Source organism: Pipistrellus hanaki, assembly GCF_964339955.1.
Source record: "Pipistrellus hanaki genome assembly, chromosome: 5".
NCBI lineage: Eukaryota > Metazoa > Chordata > Mammalia > Chiroptera > Vespertilionidae > Pipistrellus > Pipistrellus hanaki.
This window is the reverse complement of record NC_140507.1, coordinates 91,097,966-91,125,458: the sequence shown is the minus strand read 5'-3', so window position 1 is coordinate 91,125,458 and position 27,493 is coordinate 91,097,966. Positions and strand designations below refer to the sequence as shown.

The 27,493-nt window shown below is 46.3% G+C and overlaps 1 protein-coding gene across 1 annotated transcript; it reads left to right on the top strand.

Annotated features, from left to right (window-relative positions):
* The first annotated feature begins 98 nt into the window (after positions 1-98).
* On the top strand, positions 99-27,493 carry XAB2 (XPA binding protein 2). The gene is made up of 19 exons (XM_084885218.1): positions 99-211; positions 4,786-4,934; positions 5,188-5,311; positions 5,526-5,723; positions 6,235-6,369; positions 6,452-6,616; positions 23,492-23,636; positions 24,095-24,246; positions 24,337-24,456; positions 24,560-24,691; positions 24,783-24,914; positions 25,012-25,125; positions 25,642-25,804; positions 25,888-26,078; positions 26,335-26,457; positions 26,544-26,715; positions 26,915-27,044; positions 27,169-27,278; positions 27,369-27,493. Exons 1-19 carry the CDS (start codon positions 161-163, stop codon positions 27,428-27,430), a joined length of 2,568 nt encoding a protein of 855 aa, XP_084741344.1. The 5' UTR covers positions 99-160; the 3' UTR covers positions 27,431-27,493.

Below are 27,493 nucleotides of genomic sequence, written 5' to 3'. Positions count from 1 at the left end.
ACTTCCGGTCGGTGAAGAAGACCGAAGGAAAGACGAGACCCGACTGCACTCTCCGAACGTGGTCAGCCAATAGAAAATGAGTGTGTCTTGGGGGGGGCGGGGCTTCAGATAGAGACGTCATTATAACGCGACTTCTGGCTGAAGCTGGAGAGCTGGCAAAATGGTGGTCATGGCGCGACTTTCGCGGCAGGAGCGGCCGGACCTTGTCTTTGTGAGTCCGCTGGGACGGGACAGAGAGCCTGGGTGCTTCAGGGGGTCGGGGCCTGACCCCCCCGGGGATCTAGGCCAAAGCTATGTCGGCCCAAAGGGGAAGGAAACCAACGGGCTCGAGGCGGAGTACGGCCCAGACCGGCCAGGAGTAGACGTCGGTGCCGGAGCCCGGGCGGCCTGCGTGCCGCGCTGCTGAGGAGGTGAAGGGCCTGGCGGCCCGGGCCTGGCGCGGAAATGGGAGCGCGCGGGGAGCGGGACAGGAGAGAATTCGAACTGCTGAACCTTGAGAGGCCTGGTGTTGGAAGTAAACGCACCAAACCAGGTGACCGGGCCAGGGCTCTGGTTTCTGTGGTAAAGACGTGGTGTTCTGGGTAACGGTCCTGAGCGTAACAGTATCTGGGAGAAGGGCTTGGCGTTTGGCTTAGGAGAACCCTGGAGTCAGAAGTGAAGACCTGCTGGTGTGGAGCAGGTCAGGCGATGGCCAGTGGGATCCAGAAGAGTCAAAGAGTGATAAGAGAACGGTTTATCTGTCAGATGTCAGACGGTCTGGGTGATGGGCACCAGGTAGTCTGGAGTATGGGTGCCCGCGGCAGGTCTGGTCATGTCAGGTGATGTGGATAATGAGCCCTTCAGGGGTAGTAAGAGGGGCATTGGAGGTCCGGTGTGTGTCCAGGTATTGATACACAGGGAATCGATGTCTTTCCAGGCAGTGCCACAGGGCTGGCAAGTTCAAAAGGTCAAGTTCCCAGGATAGTCAATAGAAGAATAGAATGTTTCCTCATGCCTCAACTTACTTGATTTTAGTAATTTAGCAGCTTGATTATAGTGACTCCAACTTTATTTACTTTTTTTCTTGTTTGGGGGATATTTCTTTTCTTTCTTTTTTTATCAATCCCCCTAACTCTCTGCTTTGGCAACCATCAGCTGTGGTTTGTTTGTGTTTGTGTGTGTGTGTGTGTGTGTGTGTGTGTGTGTGTTTTATCAGCTTGTTCTTTATATCTATGGTCTATATCCTATTTTGTTTATTCTTTTTTTTTAATTCCACACATAAGTGATATCATACAGTATTTATCTTTCTCTGACTTAATTCACTTAGCATAATACCTTCTAGGTCCATTCATGTTGTCACAAATATCAAGATTTTATTTTCTTTTGTTGCTGAATAATATCCAATTGTATATATGTGTATCACATCTTTATCTGTACATCCATCTATTAACACCTAGGTTTCTTTCGTATCTTGATTTGTAAATAATGCTACAGTGAATGTATAGGTGCATATATATTTTCAAATTTGGTTTTGTTTTCTTCAGATAAATACCAGAGGTGGTCATAGGTAGTTCTATTTTTAATTTTTTGAGACTTTCATACTGTTTTCCCTATTGACTGTGCCCTTGCACCAAGAGTGTACAAGGGTTCCCTTTTCTCCACATCCTCACCAGGCCTTACTTGTTGATTTATTGTTGTTGTTAATCCTCACCTGGGGATATTTTTCGATTGATTTTTTTTAGAGATAATGGAAAGGAGGAAAGAGAAACATCGATGTGAGAGAGACACAGCGATTGGTTGCCTCCTGCATGGGCCCCGATGAGGACAGGGGATTGAGCCTGCAATTGAAGCACATGCCCTTGACCAGAATCAAATCTGGGACCCTTCAGTCTGAGGGTTGACACTCTATCCACTGAGCCATTTTGTTGGTTTTTTTGTGTGTGGTTTTTTGTGCTTTTTATAGGGCAATTTGTTGATTTGTTTTTGTGGTAGTCATTCTGACTAGAGAGATGTGGTATCTCATTGTGGTTTTGATATGCATTTCCCTGATGATTAGTGATGCTGAGCATTTTTCATGTCTATTGGCCTCTTTTTGAAAATTTTTATTGTTGCGAATATTACAAGTGTTCCCATTTCTCCTCTTTTGTCCCCCTCCACCTGGCTCCTGCCCCTCCCCAGGCCTTTGTTGTCTGTGCCCATGGGCTTTGCATACACACATATAAGTTCTTTGGTTAACCTTCTCCCCACCCACCCCTGCCCTCTGAGATCTGTCAGTCTGTTCCATGCTTCCATGTCTCTGGACCTATTGTATTTTGTTCCTTAGATTCCACATATAAGTGAGATCATGTGATATTTGTCTTTCTCCAACTGACTTATTTTGCTGAGCATAATAGTCTCCAGGTTTCTCCATACTGTCTCAAAGGGTAAGACTTCCTTCTTCTTCTTCTTCTTCTTCTGCTTCTGCTTCTGCTTCTGCTTCTTTTTTTTTTTTTTTACAGCTGTATAGTATTCCACAGCTTCTTTACCCACTCATCTACTGATGGGCACTTGGGCTGTTTCTAGATCCTAGCTATCCTATTTAATAAAGAGGTAATATGCAAATGGTCGTTACTCCATGATGCAGGACAGCCCATCACCAGGACAGCAGACAGCAAGCTACAAGTGGGAGGGAGACAGGAGGGCGGGGCAGCGAGCTACCTGCAGCGGAGAGCTGCAGCGGTGGTGGGCGGGCAGCCAGCTGAGGCAAGCGGCAGGGAACTACTCGCACACGGGTTCGTGCACAGGGCCACTAGTTGTAGAAAAAACGCTGCTGTGAACATAAAGGTGCATATATTCTATCTGATTGGTGTTTCAGGTGCATATGTTCTCTTTGAAGAAATGTCTATTTATGTCCTCTGCACATTTTTTAAATTAGATTGCTTGATTGCTTGTGGGGGTTTTATTGTGTGTGTACAGTTGTATGAGTTCCTTATATATATTGGATGTTCATGCATTATTTGATGTATCGTTTGCAAATATCTTCTCCCATTCAGTATGTTGTCTTTTTGTGTTGTTGTTGGTTCCCTTTGCTATGCAAAACTTTGTGTGTGTGTGTGTTAGTGATTTTTGTTGTTGTTTTTTTGTGTGATGTTTTTTAAAAATTGATTTCAGAAAGGAAGGGAGAGGGAGAGAGATAGAAACATCAATGATGAGAGAGAATCATTGATTGGCTGCCTCCTGCACCCCCTCCACTGGAGATGGAGCCCATAACCCGGGGGACCCCTTCCCCTACCAAGTCCACAGGCTGATGCTCTATCCACTGAGCCACGCCAGCTAGGACTGCAGAAAGTTTTTGTTTGGTGTAGTTCCATTTATTTTTGTTGTTGTTGCCTTTGCCCGAGGAAACATGTCCAAAAAGTTAAGACTGATGTCAGAGTTTGCTGCCTATGTTTTCTTCTAGAAGGTTTATGGTTTCATGTCTTACATTTAAGGTTTAATCTGTTTTGAGTTTATTTTTGTATATGGTGTGAGAAAGTGGTCCAGTTTCACCTGGCCAGAGTGGCCCATTTATAATACTAAGCGTCTCCGGGGTTCGGTTCCTGGTCAGGGCACATGTCTGGGTTTCAGACTTGATTCCCCAGTAGGTGGCGTGCAGGAGACAGCCAGTGGATGGAAGTTTGTCTCTCATTGATGTTTCTATTTTATATATATATATATATATATATATATATATATATATATATATATATACATACACACACATATATATATATATATATTTAAATTAATTTTTTACAGAGAGGAAGAGAGAAGGATAGAGAGTTAGAAACATTGATGAGAGAGAATCATTGGTCAGCTGCCTCTTGCACATCCCCTACTAAAGATGTGCCCGCAACCAAGTATATGCCCTTTGCCTGGGACCTTTCAGTCTGCACGCCGACGCTCTATCCACTGAGCCAAACTGGTTTCGGCTGATGTTTCTATTTTCTATTTCTCCCTCTCTAAAATTAATAAAAGCATATTTAAGAAAAGAAAGTGGTCCAGTTTCAGTGTTTTGCATTTACCTGTCCCAGCACCAGTTATTGAAGGGATTTGTCTCAAGGTTGTTGATTTCCATTTTGATCCATTTGTTGTTTAGTAGCATGCTATTTAGTCTTTACAAATTTATTTGCTTTCCAATGTTCTTCCTGTAGTTGATTTTTAGTTTCATGAAGTTGTAATCTGAAAAGACACTTATATGATTTCAGTCTTTTTTCCCCCCAGTTATTGAGGTTTGTTTTGTCACCTAATGTGTAATTTACTTCACTGTTTCTTCCCCAGTGTCTAGGGCTAAAAGCTTTGTGTCTGGTCCATACCTGTCTTCTGAGTAAAGGTCTAGCTTCCAAGTTCTGGGCACAGCTGAGCTAGACTCTGGCTAGTGGGAGCCTGAAGAAGTGCCAGAGTCCTGGTGTCTAGGGAAAGCATGCTGTGAGGAGATAAAGCTTACTGTCCAGGGCAGAGGGCTGGTTTGGACAAGACAGCCTAAGGAGTCTGGTATCCGGGCCATGGAGTGGGTAACTTGATTTGGAAAACCAAAAAAGTGAAGTCTGGGTGACAGTTCTATATCTGTCCTGGAATCCTGTGACTGAGGAGTCTGGTGATCTGGGTTATATTGTGGCAGTAGAATTCTGAAGGCTGAGTCTGGACCAGAGTCCTATTTGGGCATCTGGGACCTGGCTCTGAGGGTGGGCACCAAGATCTGGGTAAGGGTCTGGAGTTTGGAGCGGACGGTGCTATGCTGAGGTTCTGAGGGCAATTCTTCCTTCTCCCCATTACCTGTCCTGCCAGGATGAAGAAGACCTCCCCTATGAGGAGGAAATCATGCGGAACCAGTTTTCTGTCAAATGCTGGCTCCGCTACATTGAGTTCAAGCAGGGGGCCCCGAAGCCCAGGCTCAATCAGTTGTATGAGCGAGCACTGAAGTTGCTGCCCTGCAGGTGAGAACGGCTTCAGCTGCCCTACCTCCCCTACTCCAGCCCTAGCCCCACTGTCCAGTGGTAACAGCTGGCCAGTAGGTCCCAAGGGGTTGCTATGTGTTCTGTCACTGAGTGTATATCCTCTGTGGGTCAGCACACCCTCCCTTATATCCCAGCCCATCCCGGGTTCTTTCTCCCAGCAGTTGCCTTATGGGGTAGGGTGAAGGATTCTGGTGCTCCTTGAAGCTGACTAACCAATGTCTGCCTCCTCCAGCTACAAACTCTGGTACCGCTACCTGAAGGCACGCAGGGCACAGGTGAAGCATCGCTGTGTGACTGATCCTGCCTATGAAGATGTCAACAACTGCCACGAGAGGGCCTTTGTTTTCATGCACAAGGTTGGAGGGGGACTGGGCCGCGGGATGAGTGGGAGGTGGAGAAGCAGGAGGGTTGGAGTCCTGTTCCCTTTGTGCACTTGAGGTTGAGCTAGACGTAGTCCCGGGGGGGTAGCCTGGGTCCTGCTGCACTGTGGCTTGGCCATTGGCCACCTGGTGTTTTTGTAGCCATGCTATAGGGCCAGCACTCAGACCCTGCCTCTCCTCATGCTTGTAGATGCCACGTCTATGGCTAGATTATTGTCAGTTCTTGGTGGACCAAGGCCGCATCACTCACACGCGCCGCACTTTCGACCGCGCCCTCCGGGCGCTGCCCATCACACAGCACTCTCGCATTTGGCCTCTGTACTTGCGCTTCCTGCGCTCACACCCACTACCCGAGACAGCCGTTCGGGGCTACCGGCGCTTCCTCAAGGTGAGCCCATGGAGGGGCGAGGTGGGGTCAGCCTCAGGCAGATGGGCCAGTTCTCCAGGTCAGGAGTTTCCCACGGCTCACTGGGACACTAGTCCCATGCAGGATGTCACTTAACAGATATAAGTGAGAAGAAGGCTCCTTGAGACAGGCAGGCTTTTGTTTGTAGTTTGTTTATTCTTTAAATAGTTTAGGGTAGTGTGACTAAGATAGTCCCTGCCTGTAGGGAGCTGTTAGTCTAACTGGGTAGCAGATTCACATGAGCTGACTGTATTGAAAACCAGAGTGAAACTGCAGCCGTGGGAGACACAAGCTATGGAACGTATAACAGGCAGTGTGGAGGTCACGGTGCAAACCGAGGGGCCGAGGCTAGAGCACTAGCACTAGCGTGGCCAGGTGTGGCAGGACAGGGGTAGTAGGCTAACGGGTGGCTCAGAGCCATTGAGTGGGGAGGTAGGCACGGCAGTGTGACTCTGTGGCCCCACTGACTGCCGACATGGTGTGTGGTGCTCAGCTGAGCCCCGAGAGCGCAGAGGAATACATCGAGTACCTCAAGTCAAGCGACCGGCTGGATGAGGCTGCCCAGCGCCTGGCCACCGTGGTGAATGATGAGCGCTTCGTCTCCAAGGCCGGCAAGTCCAACTACCAGGTGGGCCTGGGGGGAGACGGCGGCCAGGTTGGGGGCTTACCCGCTCAGGGACTAAGGCTGAGACTCCTTCCTGGACCTGCAGCTGTGGCACGAGCTCTGTGACCTCATCTCCCAGAACCCGGACAAGGTGCAGTCGCTCAACGTGGACGCCATCATCCGAGGGGGCCTCACCCGCTTCACAGACCAGCTGGGCAAGCTCTGGTGTTCCCTGGCCGACTACTACATCCGCAGCGGCCATTTCGAGAAGGTGCGTGGGTACACTGGGTGCAGGGCAGAGTCTCCAACCACAGGTGGACATGGCGTGAGCAGGAAACACCCGCTTTGTGGGTGTGCCATCGCGCACACATGTGCACCTCATGTGCACATGTGTGCACATTACCTTGCCGAAGGCCTGCAGGAGTCAGCCAGACCTGGGTTCTCCATGGCGGTGTGGCCCTGGATCCCCTAAGCCTCAGTTTGAAAAATTGAACTGAGTAACAGTCACATCCTCACCTTTTGGGAATCAGGTGCCCGACTTGCTGATCACTCCGCACTCCTGAGATGTTGGTGCTTTAAACTAAAGATAAAAGGCAAAAGTGAGACGCAGCAAGCATTTGTTTGAGATCCAAAAGAATAGCTATTCGGGAAGCACTGATTCAGGCAAAAATCCAAACAGTATTTAACTTGGAGTGAAGGCAAGAGTATATTTTTGAGAAAAGGAAGCAGAACAACTATGTCAGTAGACGAGAGTAATATCTATAGGGGCAAAAAAACTAACATAGTGGTGCTAATTCTAAAGAATGTTTTTAATATTCAGTCTGGTAGTGGTCATATCTTCTCTCTTATCTTTGCAAACAGTTGTTTAGGAAACAAGTTGCTTTAGGCTCAGACCATAGGTTATTTTGCCCCGTTTTAACCTTCTAAAGGTTTGAGGAGTAAGACGTGCGTGCCAGTCCCTCTGGGGTGGCAGTTCCAACTCCATTTTAAATTGGCTCAGTTTATATTATTTTTGACATTTTCTTTCTTTCTTTTTTTTAAAATATATTTTATTGATTTTTTTACAGAGAGGAGGAGAGAGAGATAGAGAGCTAGAAACGTCGATGAGAGAGAAACATCAACCAGTTGCCTCTTGCACACCCCCTACCGGGGATGTGCCCGCAACCAATGTACATGCCCCCGACCGGAATCGAACCCGGGACCTTCCAGTCTGCAGACTGACGCTCTACCACTGAGCCAAACCGGTTTTGGCAACATTTTCTTTCTTTAGATTGAGATCTTTCCTTGAAAGCATCGCTAACCAGTACTGATCAGTTATTAAAAGCACGTTGGTCCCTCATTGCTGAGAAGGCTCATTTTCAGTATGTCATGCCTGGTCAGTCCCTCATCACCAGGAAGGCTCTTGCTGGTATGCCATATGCCACATAGGTGGGAAATTTGGTGTGTTTTTTTAGGAGCCTTCAGGTACATTTGAGCAACAAGAGGAACAGAGGAAAGCTTTATTGTCATGTTCCTCTATAGGCAAATTCTTTTGTAGTTTCTTGAGACTTCTGATATGAAGTCTCATAAACATTAGTGCGCATTTCAAAATATTGAGCAACTAGTATCTGAGTGGTATTTTTAAAACATTGAGCTATTCAAAACACAAGTTTATAATAGCAAAAATCTACACTAATAAAAGGGTAATGTGCTAATTAGTCTGGACATCTTCCAGACATTCTTCTGGACATCCTTCCAGACAAAGCAACGGTAGCAGGTGCTGAGGCAGACGCGGTTAGAGATGATCAGGCTGACAGGGGAGAGCAGTTACGGGAGATCAGGCAGGCAGGCAGGCAGATGAGTGGTTAGGAGCCAGCGGTCCCAGATTGTGTGAGGGACGTCTGACTGCCAGTTTAGGCCTGATCCTGGACTGGCAGTAGGACATCCCCTGAGGGAGTCCCATATTGGAGTGGGTGCAGGCCAGGCTTACAGACACCCCCCTCCCCCATGTGTGAATTTCATGCACCAAGCCTCTAGTGTCTATCCTATCTAATAAAAGAGTAATATGCAGATTGACCATCACTCCAACACACAAGATCAAGATAGCTGCCCCTATGTGGTCAAAGATCCTGCCCCTATGTGGACACAAGATGGCCACCACAAGATGGCCAGCAGATGGCATTTGGGAGGCACCAGGTCTGTAAGGGAGGTCAGTTGAGAGGGACCAGGTCTGCAAGGGAGGGCAGTTAGAGGCGATCAACCCTTTAGGGGAGGGCAGTTAGGGGTGGCCAGGCTGTCAGAGGAGGGAAGTTGGGGGCAAACAGGCTGGCAGGGGAGCAGTTAGACATCATTCAGGCTGGCATGGGAGTGGTTAGGGGGTGATCAGGCTGGCAGGCAGAAGCGGTTAGGGGCACTTGTGATCCAGCAGTCCTGGATTGTGAGAGGGATGTTCGACTGCCCATTTAGACCCGATCCCACGTCTAAACGGGGTGGGACACCCTCCCACCCTGTGCATGAATTTCGTGCACCGGACCTCGAGTAATACATAAAAGGCTAAGTTCAAATTGAAGAATAGATCTAAACCAGGAGGAATGCTTGAAGGAAGTTAGCTAAGGTACTAGAGAACCAGGAGGTGTCACTGGTTAGTCATTTGACTTATGCCCAGATTTTACCCAGTTACATCTCTGTTTTACTGAAGGTGTTTTATCTAAGTGTAACAAGAAATATTAACACAGCAAACCTCATCTTGCTTAGCTAGAATATAGTCAAGCACAGTTTTATCATCTAGTATAATTTGTGCAAGGGAATTTATGTATGTATTTATTTATTTTTAAATATATTTGATTGATTTTTACAGAGAGGAAGAGAGGGATAGAGAGTTAGAAACATGGATGAGAGAGAATCATCGATCAGCTGCCTCTTGCATACCCCCTACTGGGGAATTCAGCCTCCAAGTTGGGCATGAACCTTGACCAGGAATTGAACCGTGACCTCCTTGTTCATAGGTTGACAATCACTGAGCCACACCATCCGGGCTCATCTTAATTTTTTTAAATAGTTTTGTAAAAAAAACACAAACCTTAGCTCTTTTACTAATCAGTTTTGACAAAGGAACTTATATCGTAGTCTATACTTTTAAAAAGTCTCTCTAGTTTTTTTTCCTTCAGTCTCTGTAGGGTGTGTTTTGACTAGCTCCTGGATATTTACAGTGGAAACACATGGTAAGATTTACAACTTTTAAGAGACTGGAAAGACAACTTTGAGACAGAAAGAATGTAAGTTTTCTAACGTATTAAGACATGTCAGATTTTTTGGAATTTTACATAATTTCTAGGATATTTTTGTTAATAACATCTACACAAATATAATCAAAGGTTTAGTTAGCATCGTTTATTTGACAATGCTTCCCATGTAATTTAACATATCAAATAAGCCTAATTGGTTTAATGTTTCTTTTTTTCTTTTTTTTTTTTAATTGATTTTTAGAGAGGGAGGAAAGGAGAGAGAAAGAGAAACATTGATTTGAGCAAGATAAATTGATCCCCTCCTCTCAAACATGCTCTGACTGGAGATCACCTTCCAATGCATGGGATGGTGCCCCACCAGCTAAACCACACCTGCCAGGGCAATATTGCTCTTTTATAAGGAGGGAGAGGGAGAGAGATATGTCCTTTGAAATGTTCCAAAGTCTTTTTTTTTTTTTTTTTTTTTTTTTGAAAATCTCACTTTTAGATCAAGAAAATAGTTCTATTTAATTTTTGAATTGTGGGAAGTTTGTCAAACATATAAAAAGTTTTTGTTGCCGAAATCAGTTTGGCTCAGTGGTAGAGTGTCCGTCTGCGGACTGAAAGGTCCCGGGTTCGATTCCGGTCAAGGGCATGTACATTGGTTGTGGGCACATCCCCAGTATGGGGTGTGCAGGAGGCAGCTGGTCGATGTTTCTCATCAATGTTTCTAGCTCTCTATCCCTCTCCCTTCATCTCTATAAAAATCAATAAAATATATTTTTAAAAAAAGGTTTTTTTTTAATTGTGGAAAGAACTTTTTTTAAAAAATAATTGAATTTATTGGGATGGCATTGGTTTGCAAAACCATACAGGTTTCAAGTGTATAACTCAGTAAAATATCACCTGTACACTGCCTTGTGTACTAATTGCTCCAAGCAAAGTCTCTTTCCGTCCCCATTTCTCCCCTTTGCCCACCTCCACCTAGTCCCCACCTCCTTTCCCCTCTGGCTGTTACCACACTGTTGTCTGTGTCTACATGCTATGTGTATATATTTTCTGGTTACTCCCTTCACCTTCTTACATCCAGTGCCACTCTCTCCTCCCCTTTACAGCTGTCAGTCTGTTCCACGTACCCATGCCTCTGTTCGGTTCTGTTCGTCAGTTTATTTTATTCATTAGATTCCACATCATATCGAAAGTCTTAAAAAGAAAAAAAAAACATTTGGGCAAATACAATCATAGGTAATTGTGTAAGGATACTTAATCATGGTGACAAAGATGACACAGGCAAGTATAGAAAGTTAAATACTGGTAATTGTAAGCAAAATTTAGTTTTCTTAATAAGAAGACTTTGTTTTACCTAAACAGTTAAGGATATGATGAAGAGCATAGGAAATCATTTTTTAAAATATTTTTTTATTGATTTCAGAGAGGAAGGAAGAAGAGGGAGAGATAGAAACATCCATGATGAGAGAGGTCTGATAGTTTCAATTTTAAAATTCAGCCATGAGACAGGTACTATAAAGGAAAAACCCACTAATTGTAACAGTTGGAATGAATTTGTTCAGATAGATAAGGCTTTTACTATTATTAGAGAAGAAATTTGAGATTTTTATTTGTCCTTGAGAAATTAGTTTTAGTGAGGCTGAGGGACAGGTGCTTATTATGTAAGGGAATCTTTTCAGCCAATTGTGTTTAAAAAAAAATATTTTTTATTGATTTCAGAGTGTAAAGGAGAGGGAAACATCAATGATTAGAGTGAATAATTGATCAGCTGCTTCCTGCATGCCCCCTACTGGGGACCCTGGCATGTTTCCTCGACTGGAATTGAACCCAGGACCTTTCAGTCCACAGGCCAATGCTCTATCCACTGAGCCTAACTGGCTAGGGGTCAATTGTGTTTTTTTCTTTTTAAAAAAAATTAATTTCTTTATTGATTAAGGTATCACATATTTGTCCTCAACCTCCATTCCAATCCCCCACCCCTCCCCACTCATGCTCCCACCCCCATATTATCCTTGACCACTGGTTAGGCTCATATGTGTGCACATAGTAAGTCCTTTGGTTGATCTCTCCCTTTTACCCCCACCCTCCCTTTGATGTTCACAGTCTGACCTGTGACTCCTTATCTCTGGGTCTGTTCTTGTTCATCAGTCTATTTTGTTCACCATTTCCTCTAGATGAGTGAGATCATGGCAATATACTTACAAGAATCAAAAATGAGACATGCAAATAATTGTTATACTGAAAGGCATATGAATCAGTCTGTAGTGAGCTTCTTTCTGGGCCACCAGTTCTTTTAAGACCCAATTTCAGTGTCAAACAGTTCCTTATGTGTACATGTGAGCAATGATAATTCATTTCTGGATGGTGGGCAAATGGTGGTAATGCAAGTCCAACCCTCTCTGGTTTGGTCCTGGGCACCTGCAGTGACACACAGTTGCTGACTGCTATTATGGTAAGGTGTCGTCGGCGTCTTCCATTTCTGGACTGCTTCTCTCTATCTTCATGGTTGGAGTAGTCCTGTCAATTCCTCTCTGTTGCCGGAATCCACATGGTCTTGGATCAATTGGCTTTTTGCACTTGGCCCCTGTGGCTTAACAGTTGAGCATCAACCTATGAACCAGGTCAACCAATTCAGTTCCCAGTCAAGGAGCATGCGAAGGTTTTGGACTTGATCCCTCAGTAGGGGGCATGCAGGAAGTAGCCCAGCAATGATTCTCATCATTGATGTTTCCAACTCTACCTTTTCCTTCCTCTCTGAAATCAATAAAAATACTAGTATATTAAAAAAAATTTTTTTTTTTTTTTTTTTGCTAACTTGAATCAGGATTTTTATTTATTATTTATTTATTTCAGAGAATGATAGAAAACATAGTGCTAATGAGTAATGTGCCTAGAAGCTCTTATTGGGTTGGCATGAATTCCACTTAATGACAAGCTTTCTAATACAGCAGTTGATTTTTTTTTTTTTTTTTGACTTTTCAGCTTTTATTATAAAAAGTACTTGATTCTAGCCCAGTTTTCCAACAAGTCACCAACTCAAAGTCTGATGTGGCCACGGTCTGTCTGTCTGGGGGAGTGGGCTGGTGGACAGGCGCAGGGCCCTGCTCAGAACAGCAGACAGTTGATTCTTCTTGTCCCAGCTGGCAGGAGCAGATTGGAAAAGGAGCCCACTGGGGATGTGCCTGCAACCAGTGTACATGCCCTTGACTGAAATTGAACCTTAGACCTTTCAGTCTGCAGGCTAATGCTCTATCCATGAGCCAAACCGGTTTTGGCAGGACAAACAAATTTTAAAGCACCTACTCAGATGACTCAGGATCCTGTTAGAGCTACTTATTTCTTAATTTTGTCTTTTCTAAAAATTAATTTTTTTTATTTCAACCATTCCCTGACCACCCCCCTTCCCTTTGGCAACTGTCAGTTTGTTCTTTATATTGTTAGTCTGTTTTGTTTATTCATGTTTGGTGTTTTTTGGTCCTACACATAAATGAGATCATATGGTGTTTGTCTGACTTTTTTCATTTAGCATAATACCTTCTACGTCTGTCACAAATATCAAGCTTTCATTCTCTTATTGCTGAATAATGTTCAACTTATGTGTGTGTGTCACATCTTTTTATTCATTTATCAAAAAATTATTTATTTGCTAATTTTTTTATCCTCACCTAAGAATATGTTTATTGATTTCTTAGAGACAGAGGAGGGGAGGGAGAGAGAAACACTGATTGGTTGCCTCTCCCACGAGTCCCAAATGGGGATCTAACCTGAAACCTCGCTATGAGCCCTGACCTGGGGTTGAACCTTCCACCTTTTGGTGTGTGGGATGATGCTCCAACCAGCTGAGCCCAGCCAAGCCCCCTGCACACTTTTTATTGGGTGGTTTGTTTTTTTGGTGGTAAGTTATATGAGTTCCTTACATATACAGTATATACATGGCATGATAATGTGTTATTGGATGTATCATTTGCAAATATCTTCTCCCATTCAGTATGTTGTCTTTTTGTGTTGTTGATGGTTGCGAAAACTTTTAGTTTGATGTAGTCCCATTTATTTTTGTTGTTGTTGCCCTTGCCCAGGAGACATATCCCAAGAGACATTAAGACTGAAAAAGAGCCCTGCCATTTTGGTGCTGTGGATAGAGCATAGGCCTGCAGACTGAAGGGCCCCGGATTTGATTCCGGTCAAGGGCACGTGCCTGGGCATCAGTGATTTTCTCTCATCTATGTTTCTGTCTCTCTCCCTCTCCCTCTCTGAAATCAATGAAAATATATATTTTTTAAAAGATAATTATTTTTTAAAAAGGTTGAAAAGTTTATTGGCCTATGTTTTCTTCTAGGAGTTTTATATTTCATATCTTACCTTTAAAGGTTTAATCTGCGTGAGTTTATTTTTGTATATGGTGTGAGGAAGTTGTCCAGCTTTACTTTTTTTGCATGTATTTGTCCAGTTTTCCCAACATCAATTGTTGAAGGGCTTTGTCTCAAACTTGTTGATTTTTCTCTTTAAAAGAAAAAACAAAGATTTTTACTGATTTTTAGAGAGAAAAGAAGAGAGAGAGAAACATCAATGTGAGAGAGAAACATTGAGCTGTTGCCTCCCACATGCACCCCTACCCAGGATCCTACAACCTGAGCATGTGCCCTGAATGGAATTAACCCATGACCTTTCGATGCACAGAACAGGCTCAGAGAGCTGAGTCACACCAGCCAGGGCTTGACTTCCTCTTTGATCCAGTTGTTGTTTAGTAGCATGTTGTTTTGTCTCCACATATTATTAGTGTGCTTTCCATTGTTCTTCCTGTAGTTGATTTCTAGTGTTTTGAGATTATGGTCTGAAAAGACATTTGGCATGTTTATTTTTTAAGTTATTGAGACTGGTTTTGTGGCTTAATTTGTGATCTATTTCACTTTACCCATTGTTTATCCTTGCCTCCTTTCCCATAAATTAATGATCATATAAGTGATGATTTACTTCTGAGCTCTCTATTTTATTCCATTGATATTCTAGTATATATCTGCTTTTATACCAGTACCATACCCAATACCATACTGTTTTAATTATTGTAGCTTTGTTTCAAATCAGGGAGTATATACCTCCCACTTGGTTCTTTCTCAAGGTTTCTTTGGCTATTTAGTGTCTTGTAGTTCCATGTAAATTTTAGGATTAGTTCTAGTTTTTAGAAGATAACCATTGATATTTTAACAGCTATTGCTTTGAATCTGTATATTGCTTTAGGTAGTAAGGACATTTTAACAACATTAATCTTTCCTGTCCATAAGCTATATCCTTCTATTTATTTGTGTCTTCTTCAATTTCTTTCTTCAATGTCCTATAATTTTCAGAGTATACCTCTTTGTTAAATTTATTCCTAGGTATTTTATTATGTTTGATGCAACTGTAATTGGGAGTGTTTTCTTAATTCTTTTCAGTGGAGTCTTTTTAAAAAAATAAATCTTTATTGTTCAGTTTATTACAAATGTGTCCCTCTCCCCCGCCCCTCCTCAATTGCTCCCCTCCACTAGGTTCCCACCCCAACCTCTGTCCTTTCCCCATCCCCCATTGTCCTCATCCGTAAGTGCACAGTTTTTGTTCAGGCTCTTCCTGCACCCCCCCACTCCCCTTTTTCCCGAGAGTCGTCAGTCCACTCCCCTTCCATACCTCTGATTCTATTATATTCACCAGTTAATATTGTTCATCAGATTTTTTAAATTCCCTTGGTTTTTAGATTCACTTGTTGATAGTTACGTATTTGTTGTTCATAATTTCTATCTTTATCTTCTTCCTCTTCCTAAATAACCCCCTTCAGCAATTCATATAATTCTGGTTTGGCGGTGATGAACTCTTTTAGCTTTTTTTTTTATTTGTGAAGCTCTTTATCTGGCCTTTGATTCTGAGTGATAGCTTTGCTGGGTAGAGTATTTTTGGCTTGTAGGTTCTTGCTATTCATCACCTTGAATATTTCTTGCCATTCCCATCTGGCCTGCATGGTTTCTGTTGAGAAGTCAGCTGATAATCGTATGGATGCTCCTTTATAGGTAACTACCTGCTTTTCTCTTGCTGCTTTTAATATTCTCTCTTTGTCTTTTGCTCTTGGAATTTTAATTATGATGTGTCTTGGTGTGGTCCTCCTTGGATTCCTTTTGTTTGGGGTTCTGTGGGCTTCCTGGACTTGTAAGTCTATTTCTTTCCCCAGTTGGGGGAAATTTTCTGTCAGTATTTCTTCCAGTATTCTTTCGGTATCTTGCTCTCTATTCTTCTGGGATCCCCATAATTCTGATATTGGTTTGCTTGAAATTGTCCCAGAGGTTTCTTATACTATCTTCAACTTTCTGGATTCTCTTATCTTCTTGCTTCTGCGGAGGAGTATCTCTGGCTCTTTGTGTTCTAAATCTTTGTCTTGATTCTTGCGATCTTCCATTTTGTTTTTAGGACTCTGTGTAATATTTTTTATTTCAGATAATGTTTTCTTAATTTCTAGTTGATTCCTTATTATTTCTAGTTGCTGCCTTTTCATATCCTCATAGGTTTCATTTATTTTATTGGCCTTTTTAAGGATATTCTTGAATAACCTTATAACTAGTTTTGAACTCAATGTCCAATCTTTTCTTTTCCTCCATCTCCTTCCTTTGTGACCTGCCTCTTGTCTGCATTTTAGTTGTTTTCCTGATTTGATGGAATAGTTTTGTGTGCTAAACACACACACACACACATATATTAGAGAGGAAGGGAGAGGGAGAGGTTTTGGTATCAGAGCAATGCTGGTTTTGTAGAGCCCAGTAGCACAGCCTTCCCAGTTACCTGTGGTGGACAGTCTTGATGTAGCCCTTTGTGGGCTGTGTGTGCAGTCCTGTTGTTAAGCCTTGCTTATTGTTGGTATCAGTGGGAAGCGTTGATCTCCAAGCCAATTGGCTGTGAGGATCAGCAGTGTCTCAGCTAGGAGGGCTTCTGTACTCCACTTGGATGGGGCAGGGTCTCAGGGTGGCGCAGACAATCTTTGGTTCTCTGTCAGTCTCGCCTTAGAAAAGTTCTGTTCGCGGTGAGTTTCAGAAGATTGGTTGCAGGCGCGCACCTCTTTGGTAAAGGCGCAGACAAGCTTTGGATTCTGGCCAGTCCCTCCTTAGAGAAAGCCAGTCTTTGGGAGAGCTTCTGTGCTCAGCTTGGATGGGGTGGAGTCTCTGGTTGGTGCAAACAAGCTTTGTTTTCCCTTCGGCTCCTCCCCAAGTCCCGCAGTAATGGCCACTGGCTTCACACACCTCCGAGAGATCTCTGCCTGCTGCCTGACAGTCTGGCCTCTCCCTGTCTGGGGCCGTCTATCAGAGCAATAGGGTGATTCTGTTTTCCTCTCGAACAAGAAAGCCAGTCGTGCGTCAGCTGTCTGCCCTCTCTGTGCGCCGGGAGTAACCCAGCGCCTTTTCACGCGAACAGTTCTCCACACCTTCACAGTTCCTGAGGTTCAGCGTGCCTTCTCTCTCTTTCCCAGATGGCAGAGCCTCCTCTCAGCTAGCCGTCCAGTGCTTCAGGGCAATGCCTCCCCTGTCTTCCAGTTCTAAATTCAAATTTGTTGTGGTAGGCTGCATTCGGGTGTCTACCCTATGCCGCCATCTTGGTTTCTCCGGTGGAGTCTTTTTTATGTATAGGATCATATCAAAGGCAAATAGTGAGAGTTTTACTTTTTTCCTATCTGATGCCTTTTCTTTCAGGTTTTTTTTGTTTTGTTTTTTTGTCTGATTGCTGTGGCTAAGACTTTAAATGCCATGTTGAATAGACGGGTGATAGTGAGCATCCTTGTCTTGTTTCTGACCTTAGAGGAAAAGCTTTCAGCTTTTCACCATTGAATATGATATTAGCTGTGGGTTTGTCATTATGCCCTTTGTTATGTTGAGGAATGTTCCTTTTACACCTGCTTACAGAGAGTTTTTATCATAAAGGAATGTTGAATTTTATCAAATGCTTTTTCTGTGCCTATTGAGATGATTGTGATATTTATCCTTTATTTTGTTAACGTGATGTATCACGTCGATTGATTTACAGATTTTAAACCATCTTTCCATCCCTGGGATAAATCCTACTTGCTCATGGTATATAATTTTTTTAATGTATTTTTCAATCTGGTTTGTTAATACTTTGTTGAGAATTTTTGCATCTGTGTTAATCAAGGTTTATTGGCCTATAATTTTCTTTTGTTGTAATGTTTTTGTCTGGTTTTGGTATCAGAGCAATGCTGGCTTTGTAGAATGAGTTTGCAAGTGCTCCTCCCTCTTTAATTTTTTGAAATAGTTTAAGAATACTTATTAATTCTTATTTAATGTTTAATAGAATTCACCTATAAAGCCATCTAATTCTGCACTTTATTTTTGGGAGTTTTTTTTTTTATTATTGCTTCCATTTCATTGCTAGTAATCAGTCTGTGTAAATTTTCTATCTCTTCCTGGATCATTCTTAGAAGATTTCTAAAAATTTATCCATTTCTTCTAGATTGTTGAGTTTGTTTAAATTTAACTGTTTGTAAGCTGAGGAAGTGGCCGAGTGGTTAAGGCGATGGACTGTTAAATTTAACTGTTTGTAGTACTCTAACAATTCTTTGTATTTATGTTTTAACTTCTCTTTCATTTATGATTTTACTTATTTGGGCTCTCTGTTTTTTGAAGAGTTTAGCTGAGGGATTTTCAATTTTGTTTATCTTTTTAAAGAATCATCTCTTAATTTAATTTATCTTTCCTTTTGTTTTTTTGTTTTTTAAATCTAATTATTTCTTTACTCCTTATTTTGAGTGTGTGTGTGTGTGTGTATGCATGCATACACACACACACATACACACACACACATATATATATATATATATATATATGTATATATATATTTGATTTAGAGAGGAAGGGAGAGGGAGAGAGAGATAGAAATGTCAATGATTAGCCGAAACCGGTTTGGCTCAGTGGGTAGAGCATTGGTCTGCGGACTGAAAGGTCCCAGGTTCGATTCCAGTCAAGGGCATGTACCTTGGTTGCGGGAACATCCCCAGCAGGGGGTGTGCAGGAGGCAGCTGATCGATGATTCTCTCTCATCGATGTTTCTAACTCTCTATCCCTCTCTCTTTCTCTCTGTAAAAAAATCAATAAAATATATTTTAAAAAAAGAAAGAAATGTCAATGATTAGAGAGAATTATTGATCAGATGCCTCCTGCATGCCACCCACTCACCTCTCCAGGGGACCCAGTCAGGGCTGGGCCCAGGGACAATAGCACAGAGAGGCAGCGGAGTAGGCCTCAGTCTCACAAACCCACCTCCCAGCCTCTGAGATCAGCTCTGCGGGTGTCCGGAGGAGGCAGCAGGGAGCGAGAAGGAGGAGTCTAGGGCAAGGTGAAGATCACAGGATCACAGCTCGGCTCTGGTTCCTGCCAGGCGGCTCAGGGTTCACAGCGGGAGCAGCCACTCATTCCTGTCAGCCGAGCAGCGCTCCCACTGTGGTAGTGCAGTGACCACCAGGGGGCAGCTCCTGCTTTGAGTGTCTGGCCCTTGGTCAGTGCGTGTGATAGTGACTGTGATAGTGACTGGTTGACCGGTCGTTCTGCCGCTTGGTCACTGGGCTTCTATTATACAGGATGATAAAAAAGAAATGAGATTTGATCATTTGCATTTAAACAATAGTAAGTAGCCTTTACTACTTACATGTGCTCATTGTATAATACATACACAATGAACATAATTACATTTGTACAGAAACTAGTAATGGATTTGAAAGCCTGCTTATTGCTGTACACATCTATTCCAATGAAGTATAAGCCTAGCACTTTAAAATATCATACCTATGTTTTAATTTCTTTTCAAGAAAACGTGATGACATTTGTGTTTAAGCTGACAAAAATGAGGCAGTGACTGTTGACATTACAGTCTGACTAAGAAATAATTATAGCAGGAAATGGAACCTACTTCACTTTGTGAAACTATTTAACCTTCAATTCTGAATGATAACCTTGCCAGGTAAGTTATTCTAGGTTGTAGATTTTTCTTTCAGCACTTTGAAGATGGCCTGCTACTCCCTTCTGACCTGTAAAGTTGCTGCTGAAAAATCAACTGAAAGCCTTTTGGAATTTCCTTTTTACGTAATTTACTATTTCCTTCTTGCTTTCTTCAAGATTCTCTGTCTTTAACAACATGTCTTGGTGTGGGTCTCTTTGGATTCATCTTGTTTGGATATCTGCTTCCTGGATTTGGATGCCTATTTCCTTCCCATGTTAGGAAAGTTTTCAGCCATTATTCAAATAAAGGTTCTGTTCCTTTCTCTATTTCTTCTGGGAACCTTGTAATGCAAATATTTGGGTGCTTGACGTTGTTCCAAAGGGTCCTTAAACTATCCTCATTTTTAAAAATTCTTTTTGTTTTTGCTCTTCTGATAGATTTATTTCCTCTTGCCTGTCTTCCATGTCACTGATCTATTCTTCTGTATTGAGTAATCTGCAAGTTCCTTTATTTCATTCTTAAGTTTGGTGAGCATCCTCATGACTTTTTCTTTGAATTCTTTTTTTTCTTTCTTTTTTTAATAAATTGATTTTAGAGAGGAAGGGAGAGGGAGAGAGAGATAGAGATATCAATGATGAGAGAGAATCATTGACTGGCTGCCTCCTGCACATCCCCTACTGGGGATCGAGACTGCAACCCAGGCATGTGCTCCTTACTGGAATGGAGCCCGAACCCTTCAGCCTGCAGGCCGACGAACCAAACTGGCTAGGGCTCTTTGAATTCTTTATTGGGCAAAGTACTTCTCTCCATTTCATTAGGATTTTTTTTATTTGAAAGATATTCTGGCATCTTCTCATTGCTTGACTTTCTATGTTTATTTATATTAATTAGACATAATAGCTTTCTCTCCCAGTCTTGAAATGTGACTTTGTGTAGAAGCGTCCTCTGGTAGGCTGTGTGTGCTGGGTGCTTTTTGCAAGCCAGTTGGAGGTGAGCAGGTGCCTACAGTGCCCAGTGTGCTGGTGCAGCTTCAGGCTGGGTGTGGTGATGCCCTGTTGATTCTTCTTACTCCCTTCGTTCAGAGCCAGAGTGGGCTCTGGGCAGTGTGGCAGGGAATGGGCTGCAGCAGTCTTGGAAGGAGGCCAAAGCTCCTGTCTCGAGCTCCTACCCGCCCCGCTGAAGTGGATGGACATGAACCAGCACCTCTGATCCTAGAGGTCCTGCAGATCCCAAAGAACTGCGGTTTCCAGCCTTCTCTGTTTGGTCTCTTTCTCTCACTTGTTCAGAAGCTGTCCATTCATCCCTCAGTTGTCTCTCAGGAGTAATTGCTCTATATAGTGTGTATTTCAGTGTGTCATGGAAGACGTGAGTTCACCGTCTTCCTACACCATGCCATTTTGGACCCTGTTTTGTCCTTTAGAAACTTCTGTATATCAACTAAAGAGAGTATTCTCTGTTCCCAAGATGTCTGGAATCTTCTCTTTTAAGAGGAGAGAAGTTTGAGATAGAGTTAAAAATCAAGGTTTTCCTGAATGGCTGTGAGAATTTCAAGTTATTTTCGCTAATTTGACTTATTTTATTCAAAGGCACAAGATGAAGGGCCAAAATATTTCTCTATATATTTAGCTAGAACTTTAAGGAAGGTACCTTTTGGGGACTTTGGAAGGTGAAGATCCAGTGGTAGAGACAAAGTCTCCGAAAGTCTCCACGGCGGAACGTACAGACAAGTGATGTTAACTGAAAGCCCAGGTCTGCAAACTCAGCATTTGGGGGGCTGGCCTGGACAAGGATTTATAGGATTCGTGTGTCTTTCCCTGTGAAATCTTTCTTATGACAACATAATAAACAAAAGGAATGGAAACACATGAGTGAGCAACAAAATGAGTGCTTATGCATCAGGGAAGGATCCCTGCAGGTTGCTCACCTTCCAGGCACTTCCTACAAGTGTCAGGGCTGTGAAAAGTCCTTCCAGAGGAAGAAATATTCTTTCTCCTGTGGTAGCAGCTCCAAGTTGTAGCCCTCGTGCAGTAGCAAATTCCTGCTGGCATTAGGACAGGCGTCCCTGGGTTAGAAACCCCTCGTGATCCTAGTCATTTGCCTCAAGTCAAAAAGAGGGATTTTCATACCAAAGAGGCTCATGGCGGGGAAGCAGCTCTCCATGGAAGCAGTGTGTGCAGACTAGCCCACAGGGTGCCCAGTTCTCCCAGGGAGCACCAGTCCATGGAGGTAAGGCCACTGCAGATCCCACTTCTGACACCAGATATGTTAAACTGAGAATAAAAGGCCAAAGTGAGAAGCAATAAGCACTTATTTGAGGTCCAAAAGAATACTTATTCAGAAATCACTGATTCGGGCAGAAACCCAAACAGTGTTCTGATTAGGAGACATGCAATGGGTTTTTGAGGAAGGATGCAAACTAGCTAACTTACTGGTGCTAATTCCACAGAATGTTTTTAATTTTCAGTCTGGTAGTCATCACATCTGCTCTCTTGTTATTTTTGCAAACAGTTATTTGGTATATAATTGTGCTCTAGGCCCAATCCAAACATTATTTTGCCCAATTTTAATGTTCCAAAGGTTTGAAGAGTGAGATGTGCTAGGCAACTCCTCTGGGATGGCAACTCCATCTCCATTTTTATTTTTTATTTCATTTTTATTAATTTCAGAGAGGAAGGGGGGGAAAGAAAGAGAGAAACATCATTGATTAGAGGGTATCATTGATTGGCTGCCTCCTGCATGTCCCATACTGGAGATCGAGCCCACAACCCGGGCATGTGCCCTGACTTGAGAATTTAACCGTGATCTCCTGTTTCATTATCAACACTCAACCACTGAGCCATGCTGGCCAGGCTCCATCTCCATTTTAAAGTGGTTCCATTCATTCATTTTTTTTTTTTTTTTAATCCTCACCCGAGGATATTTTTCAGTTGATTTTTAGAGATAGTGGAAGAAAGAGGGAAAGACAGAAATATCGATATGAGAGAAAAACATTGATTGGTTGCCTTCTGCATCTACCCTAACCAGGGCCCGGGCCAGGGAGGAGCTTGCAACCGAGATCAGTGCCCTTGACCGGAGTTGAACCCAGGACCCTTAAGGTCCGCAAGGCAGCATTCTATCCACTGAGCCAAACTGGCTAGGGCCATTTATTTCTGACAGTGTCCATCTTACCTTGCCCTCATCCTTGAGGAGAGGAACGTAGGGCTTTGAGAGATCCTCAGAGGAGCTGGCGTGGGGTTTTGGAGCTTTGGGGAACGGGAGTGGACGGGAGCTGGGCTGAGTGGAGAAAGTGGGCGGCGAAGTGCTAAGGAATGGTGGGAAGGGTTTTGCAGGCTGAGGAGAGACTGGCCGTGTCCCACTCGGAGCCACCAGCCAGTCTTGAGGCGTAACCAGGTATCCATTGTACAATGACCATTTAGGCTGCCACTTCCAGCAGAATGCACTGGCCAAGGCTAGCAGCGAGAGACAAGCCAGCAGCCAGGAGGAGGCAGAGGAGCAGGACCAGTCAGGAGCAGGGGCGGAGAGATGGGGCCTGAGCTTGGGGGTGCCAGGGTATCTGGGAGAATTTGAGCTGAAGAAGTGGGGGGAGGGGTCAGGTGGGCATAACGGGTGCTTAGTAGAACAATTGAGCCTTCTGTGGCTGAGCTGAGTTTAGAGTCCGTGCAATGTGGACCGGGTGCCAGGTTCTTGACATGTGTCTTCCTTGCACCTCACAGTGACTATGCATGAGGGCTGTCACTCGGTTTTCTGAGGAGGAGCCGAGGTCCCCAGGTCACTCTATCAGGGCAGGGACGTCCCCAACCTGGCTCTGCTGAGTGTCACTGCTCAGAGCCTGATGGAGCGAGCAGGCCCAGGGGAAGGCCCTGCAGGGTCCCAGCTTGGGACTGCTGCCAAGGGCAGTGCTGCTGGTTCTCTGTCTGTCTGGGGGGCGGGGGAAGCTGCTCTTCCCCGCCACCACGTCACCCCTGCCTCACCCACAGGCTCGGGACGTGTATGAGGAGGCCATCCGGACCGTGATGACGGTGCGGGACTTCACGCAGGTGTTTGACAGCTACGCCCAGTTCGAGGAGAGCATGATTGCCGCAAAGATGGAGACCACCTCGGAGCTGGGGCGGGAAGAAGAGGGTGAGCTGAGGCAGTCCGGGCTGGTAGGGAGAGTGGACTGGGAGAGCCTGCAGGTATTGGGGGGATCCAAGGGGCTGGGACAGTGGAGAGGTGTGTCTTGGGGTCAGGCGGGCCATCAGGGAGGGAGGATGGGTGGACAGTGCAGGGGGATCTTGTGGAGTAACCCCACCTGAGGATACATCTCAAGCTTGGGCTGAACATAGGCTGGGAGGAGAGGGAGGGCTGGAGCGTGGCAGTGGGCAGCAGGGAAGGAGGGCTGGGGAATGACGGGGTCTAGGAGTGAGTCGGGTCAGGATGGCCTTGGGGCAGCTCAGGGAAGGAGAGCAGAGTGGACAATGGGACGACTCCGGAAGGTCAGAGCACTGGGCCAAGGGCTGGAGGGAGAGAGGGCTGGGAGATGGAAGTGAGTGCGTGCTGAGTCCCTCAGCCCCGCTCCCCTGGCCCTCCCCGTGGCCCAGATGACGTGGACTTGGAGCTGCGCCTGGCCCGCTTTGAGCAGCTGATCAGCCGGCGGCCCCTGCTCCTCAACAGCGTCTTGCTGCGCCAGAACCCGCACCACGTCCATGAGTGGCACAAGCGTGTGGCCCTGCACCAGGGCCGCCCCCGGGAGGTGCGTGATGGCCCTGCCCCCTCAGAGCCCCACCCCATCCCGCCTGCCATGGCCCCAGTTGTCCAGCCTGACCCTGCCCCTCCTGCACAGATCATCAACACGTACACGGAGGCTGTGCAGACAGTGGACCCCTTCAAGGCTACGGGCAAGCCCCATACGCTGTGGGTTGCATTTGCCAAGTTTTACGAGGACAATGGGCAGCTGGATGATGTGAGTCCATTTGCAGTGTGTATGTGTGGAGATGCGTCCTTGTTCAGAGAACTCAAGCAGGTGGCGGGCAGGGTCTCAGCCCGACCTCTGCCTGCCCCGTCAGGCCCGCATCATCCTAGAGAAGGCCACCAAGGTGAGCTTCAAGCAAGTGGATGACCTGGCAAGTGTGTGGTGCGAGTGTGGTGAGCTGGAGCTCCGGCACGAGAATTACGACCAGGCCTTGCGGCTGCTGCGGGTAAACACCCGGGGGTTTGGAGAGGGGAGTGTGGGCGTGTGACCCAGTCTGGACCCACCCTCCCAGCTTCCCCCTCTGGTATGTTTCTCAGAAGGCAACAGCGCTGCCCGCCCGCCGGGCTGAGTATTTTGATGGCTCGGAGCCTGTGCAGAACCGTGTGTACAAATCATTGAAGGTGTGGTCCATGCTTGCCGACTTGGAGGAAAGCCTTGGCACCTTTCAGGTGAGCTGCCAAGACCCAGTGCATCATGGGAGAGTGGTGGGGTTGCCAACTCAGCCCCAGGATGTGCTCTGACCTGCCCCTGCCCCTGCCCCTGCAGTCTACCAAGGCCGTGTATGACCGTATTCTGGACCTGCGCATCGCCACCCCCCAGATCGTCATCAACTACGCCATGTTCCTGGAGGAGCACAAGTACTTCGAGGAGAGCTTCAAGGTGCGGAAGCCCGTCAGGGGATCCCAGACAGCACAGCGGTGGGCCTGTGTTGGTTTGCTCAGGCGTCTGTAGCCTGGTGCCATGGCTGACGCACAGCAATTTATCACCACGCGGCTCTGGAGGCTGCAAGTCTGAGGTCAAGGTGGTAGCAGGGTTCGTTCCTTCCGAGGCCTCTCTCTTTGGCCTGTAGATGGCCATCTTTGTTCTCGTGCTCACCTGTTCATCTGTGTCTGTTTCTGGTGTCCCTCCATGTGTCCGGGTTTCCTCTTAAGGACACCCATCATATTAAATTAGGGGCCACTCTAATGACCTCGTTTTAACTAAAAATACTTTATCTCCAAAGATAGTCATATTCTAAGATACTGGAGTTAGGCTTGAACATGAATTTCAAGGATCATAGTTCATTCCGTCCCCAGCACGGAGTCCTGCCTCTGTGTGAGGGGAGGGAGGGTGTGGGGATGGGTCTGTGGGCTGTCCTTGCCCTGAGGACTCACACATGATTCCCTCTCTGGGCAGGCGTACGAGCGTGGCATCTCGCTGTTCAAGTGGCCCAATGTGTCTGACATCTGGAGCACCTATCTGACCAAATTCATCGCCCGCTACGGGGGCCGCAAGCTGGAGCGGGCTCGGGACCTCTTTGAGCAGGCGCTGGATGGTTGCCCCCCCAAATACGCAAAGAGTGAGGAGGGCCAGGTGGCTCGGTGGAGGGTGGTAGGGCGGGGGCCAGGCCACAGACTTCTGACCTGCCTTTGTCCCCCACAGCCCTGTACCTGCTGTACGCACAGCTGGAGGAGGAGTGGGGCCTGGCCCGGCACGCGATGGCCGTGTACGAGCGCGCCGCCCAGGCCGTGGAGCCCGCCCAGCAGTACGAGATGTTCAACATCTACATCAAGCGGGCAGCGGAGATCTATGGAGTCACCCACACCCGTAGCATCTACCAGAAGGCCATTGAGGTGCCCACTGCAGGGCCACGGGGCGGGGGCTGCAGGTCCCTTAGAACAGCAGTTGCCAACCGGTGAGGTCTGAAAGGTTGGCGACAGCTGCCTTAGAAGATGGGAGGGAACCTGGGGCTGGCAGATCTGAGCATGCCTGGACCCGGGGCCTGGCAGAGAGCATTCTGGAAGCTCAGGGACCAGCCTGCTGTGCTGGGATCTCCTGTGGCAGCTCTCCTCCCACCTCATGCTGTTCTTGGTGACCGGCATCCCCCAGGTGCTGTCGGACGAGCACGCCCGGGAGATGTGCCTGCGGTTTGCGGACATGGAGTGCAAGCTTGGAGAGATTGACCGTGCCCGCGCCATCTACAGCTTCTGCTCCCAGATCTGTGACCCTCGGGTAGGCATGAGCCCAGGGCGGTGGGTGAGCGTGGGGAGGCGGCAGCTGAGCTGGCCAGCTCCTACACAGGCACCCCCTCTCCACAGACAACTGGGGCCTTCTGGCAAACATGGAAGGACTTCGAGGTACGGCATGGCAACGAGGACACCATCCGGGAGATGCTGCGTATCCGCCGAAGTGTGCAGGCCACTTACAACACCCAGGTCAACTTCATGGCCTCGCAGATGCTCAAGGTGTCGGGCAGCGCTACAGGCACTGGTGAGCAGCTGCAGCCACCCTTCACCATGGTTGGGTCCTCCCTGGGGCCACACACTCCCCTGCCTCTGCCCTCTCCCCAGCCTTGACCTCCTGGAACTGGGGCAGCAGGTTCAGCTCTTGGGGACAGGTGGGGGGGTCTCCACATGGTGTGGCTGTGGAGAGCCCTCCACCATGTCTGATGCCCCTCCCGCTTTCCCAGTCTCCGACCTTGCCCCCGGGCAGAGTGGCATGGATGACATGAAGCTACTAGAGCAGCGGGCAGAGCAGCTGGCAGCCGAGGCCGAGCACGACCAGCCTCCACGGGCCCAGAGCAAGATCCTGTTTGTGAGGTGAGGATGGGCGGACGGGGGTGGGGTGGCAGCAAGCCAGTTCTTCTCAGGAGGGAGGTTCCTGCGGGGGCCAGAGGGGTGGCCGGACCACTGAACAGTGACCCCCCCCCCCCCCCCCGCCCAGGAGCGACGCGTCCCGGGAGGAACTGGCCGAGCTCGCGCAGCAGGCCAACCCGGAGGAGATCGAGCTGGGGGAGGACGAGGACGAGGACGAGATGGACCTGGAGCCCAATGGTGAGGGGCGGCCAGCCCAGGGTGGAGAGGGAGGCAGGAGCGGGCCCCCTTTGGGAGCGTTGCCAGTGACCATTCCTCTCCGCCTTCCAGAGGTGCGGCTGGAGCAGCAGAGTGTGCCGGCTGCCGTGTTTGGGAGCCTGAAGGAAGACTGATGTGCACTCCCCACCCTACCCCCACCCCACCCCGCTCACAATGAACCTGTTTGTATGACTTGG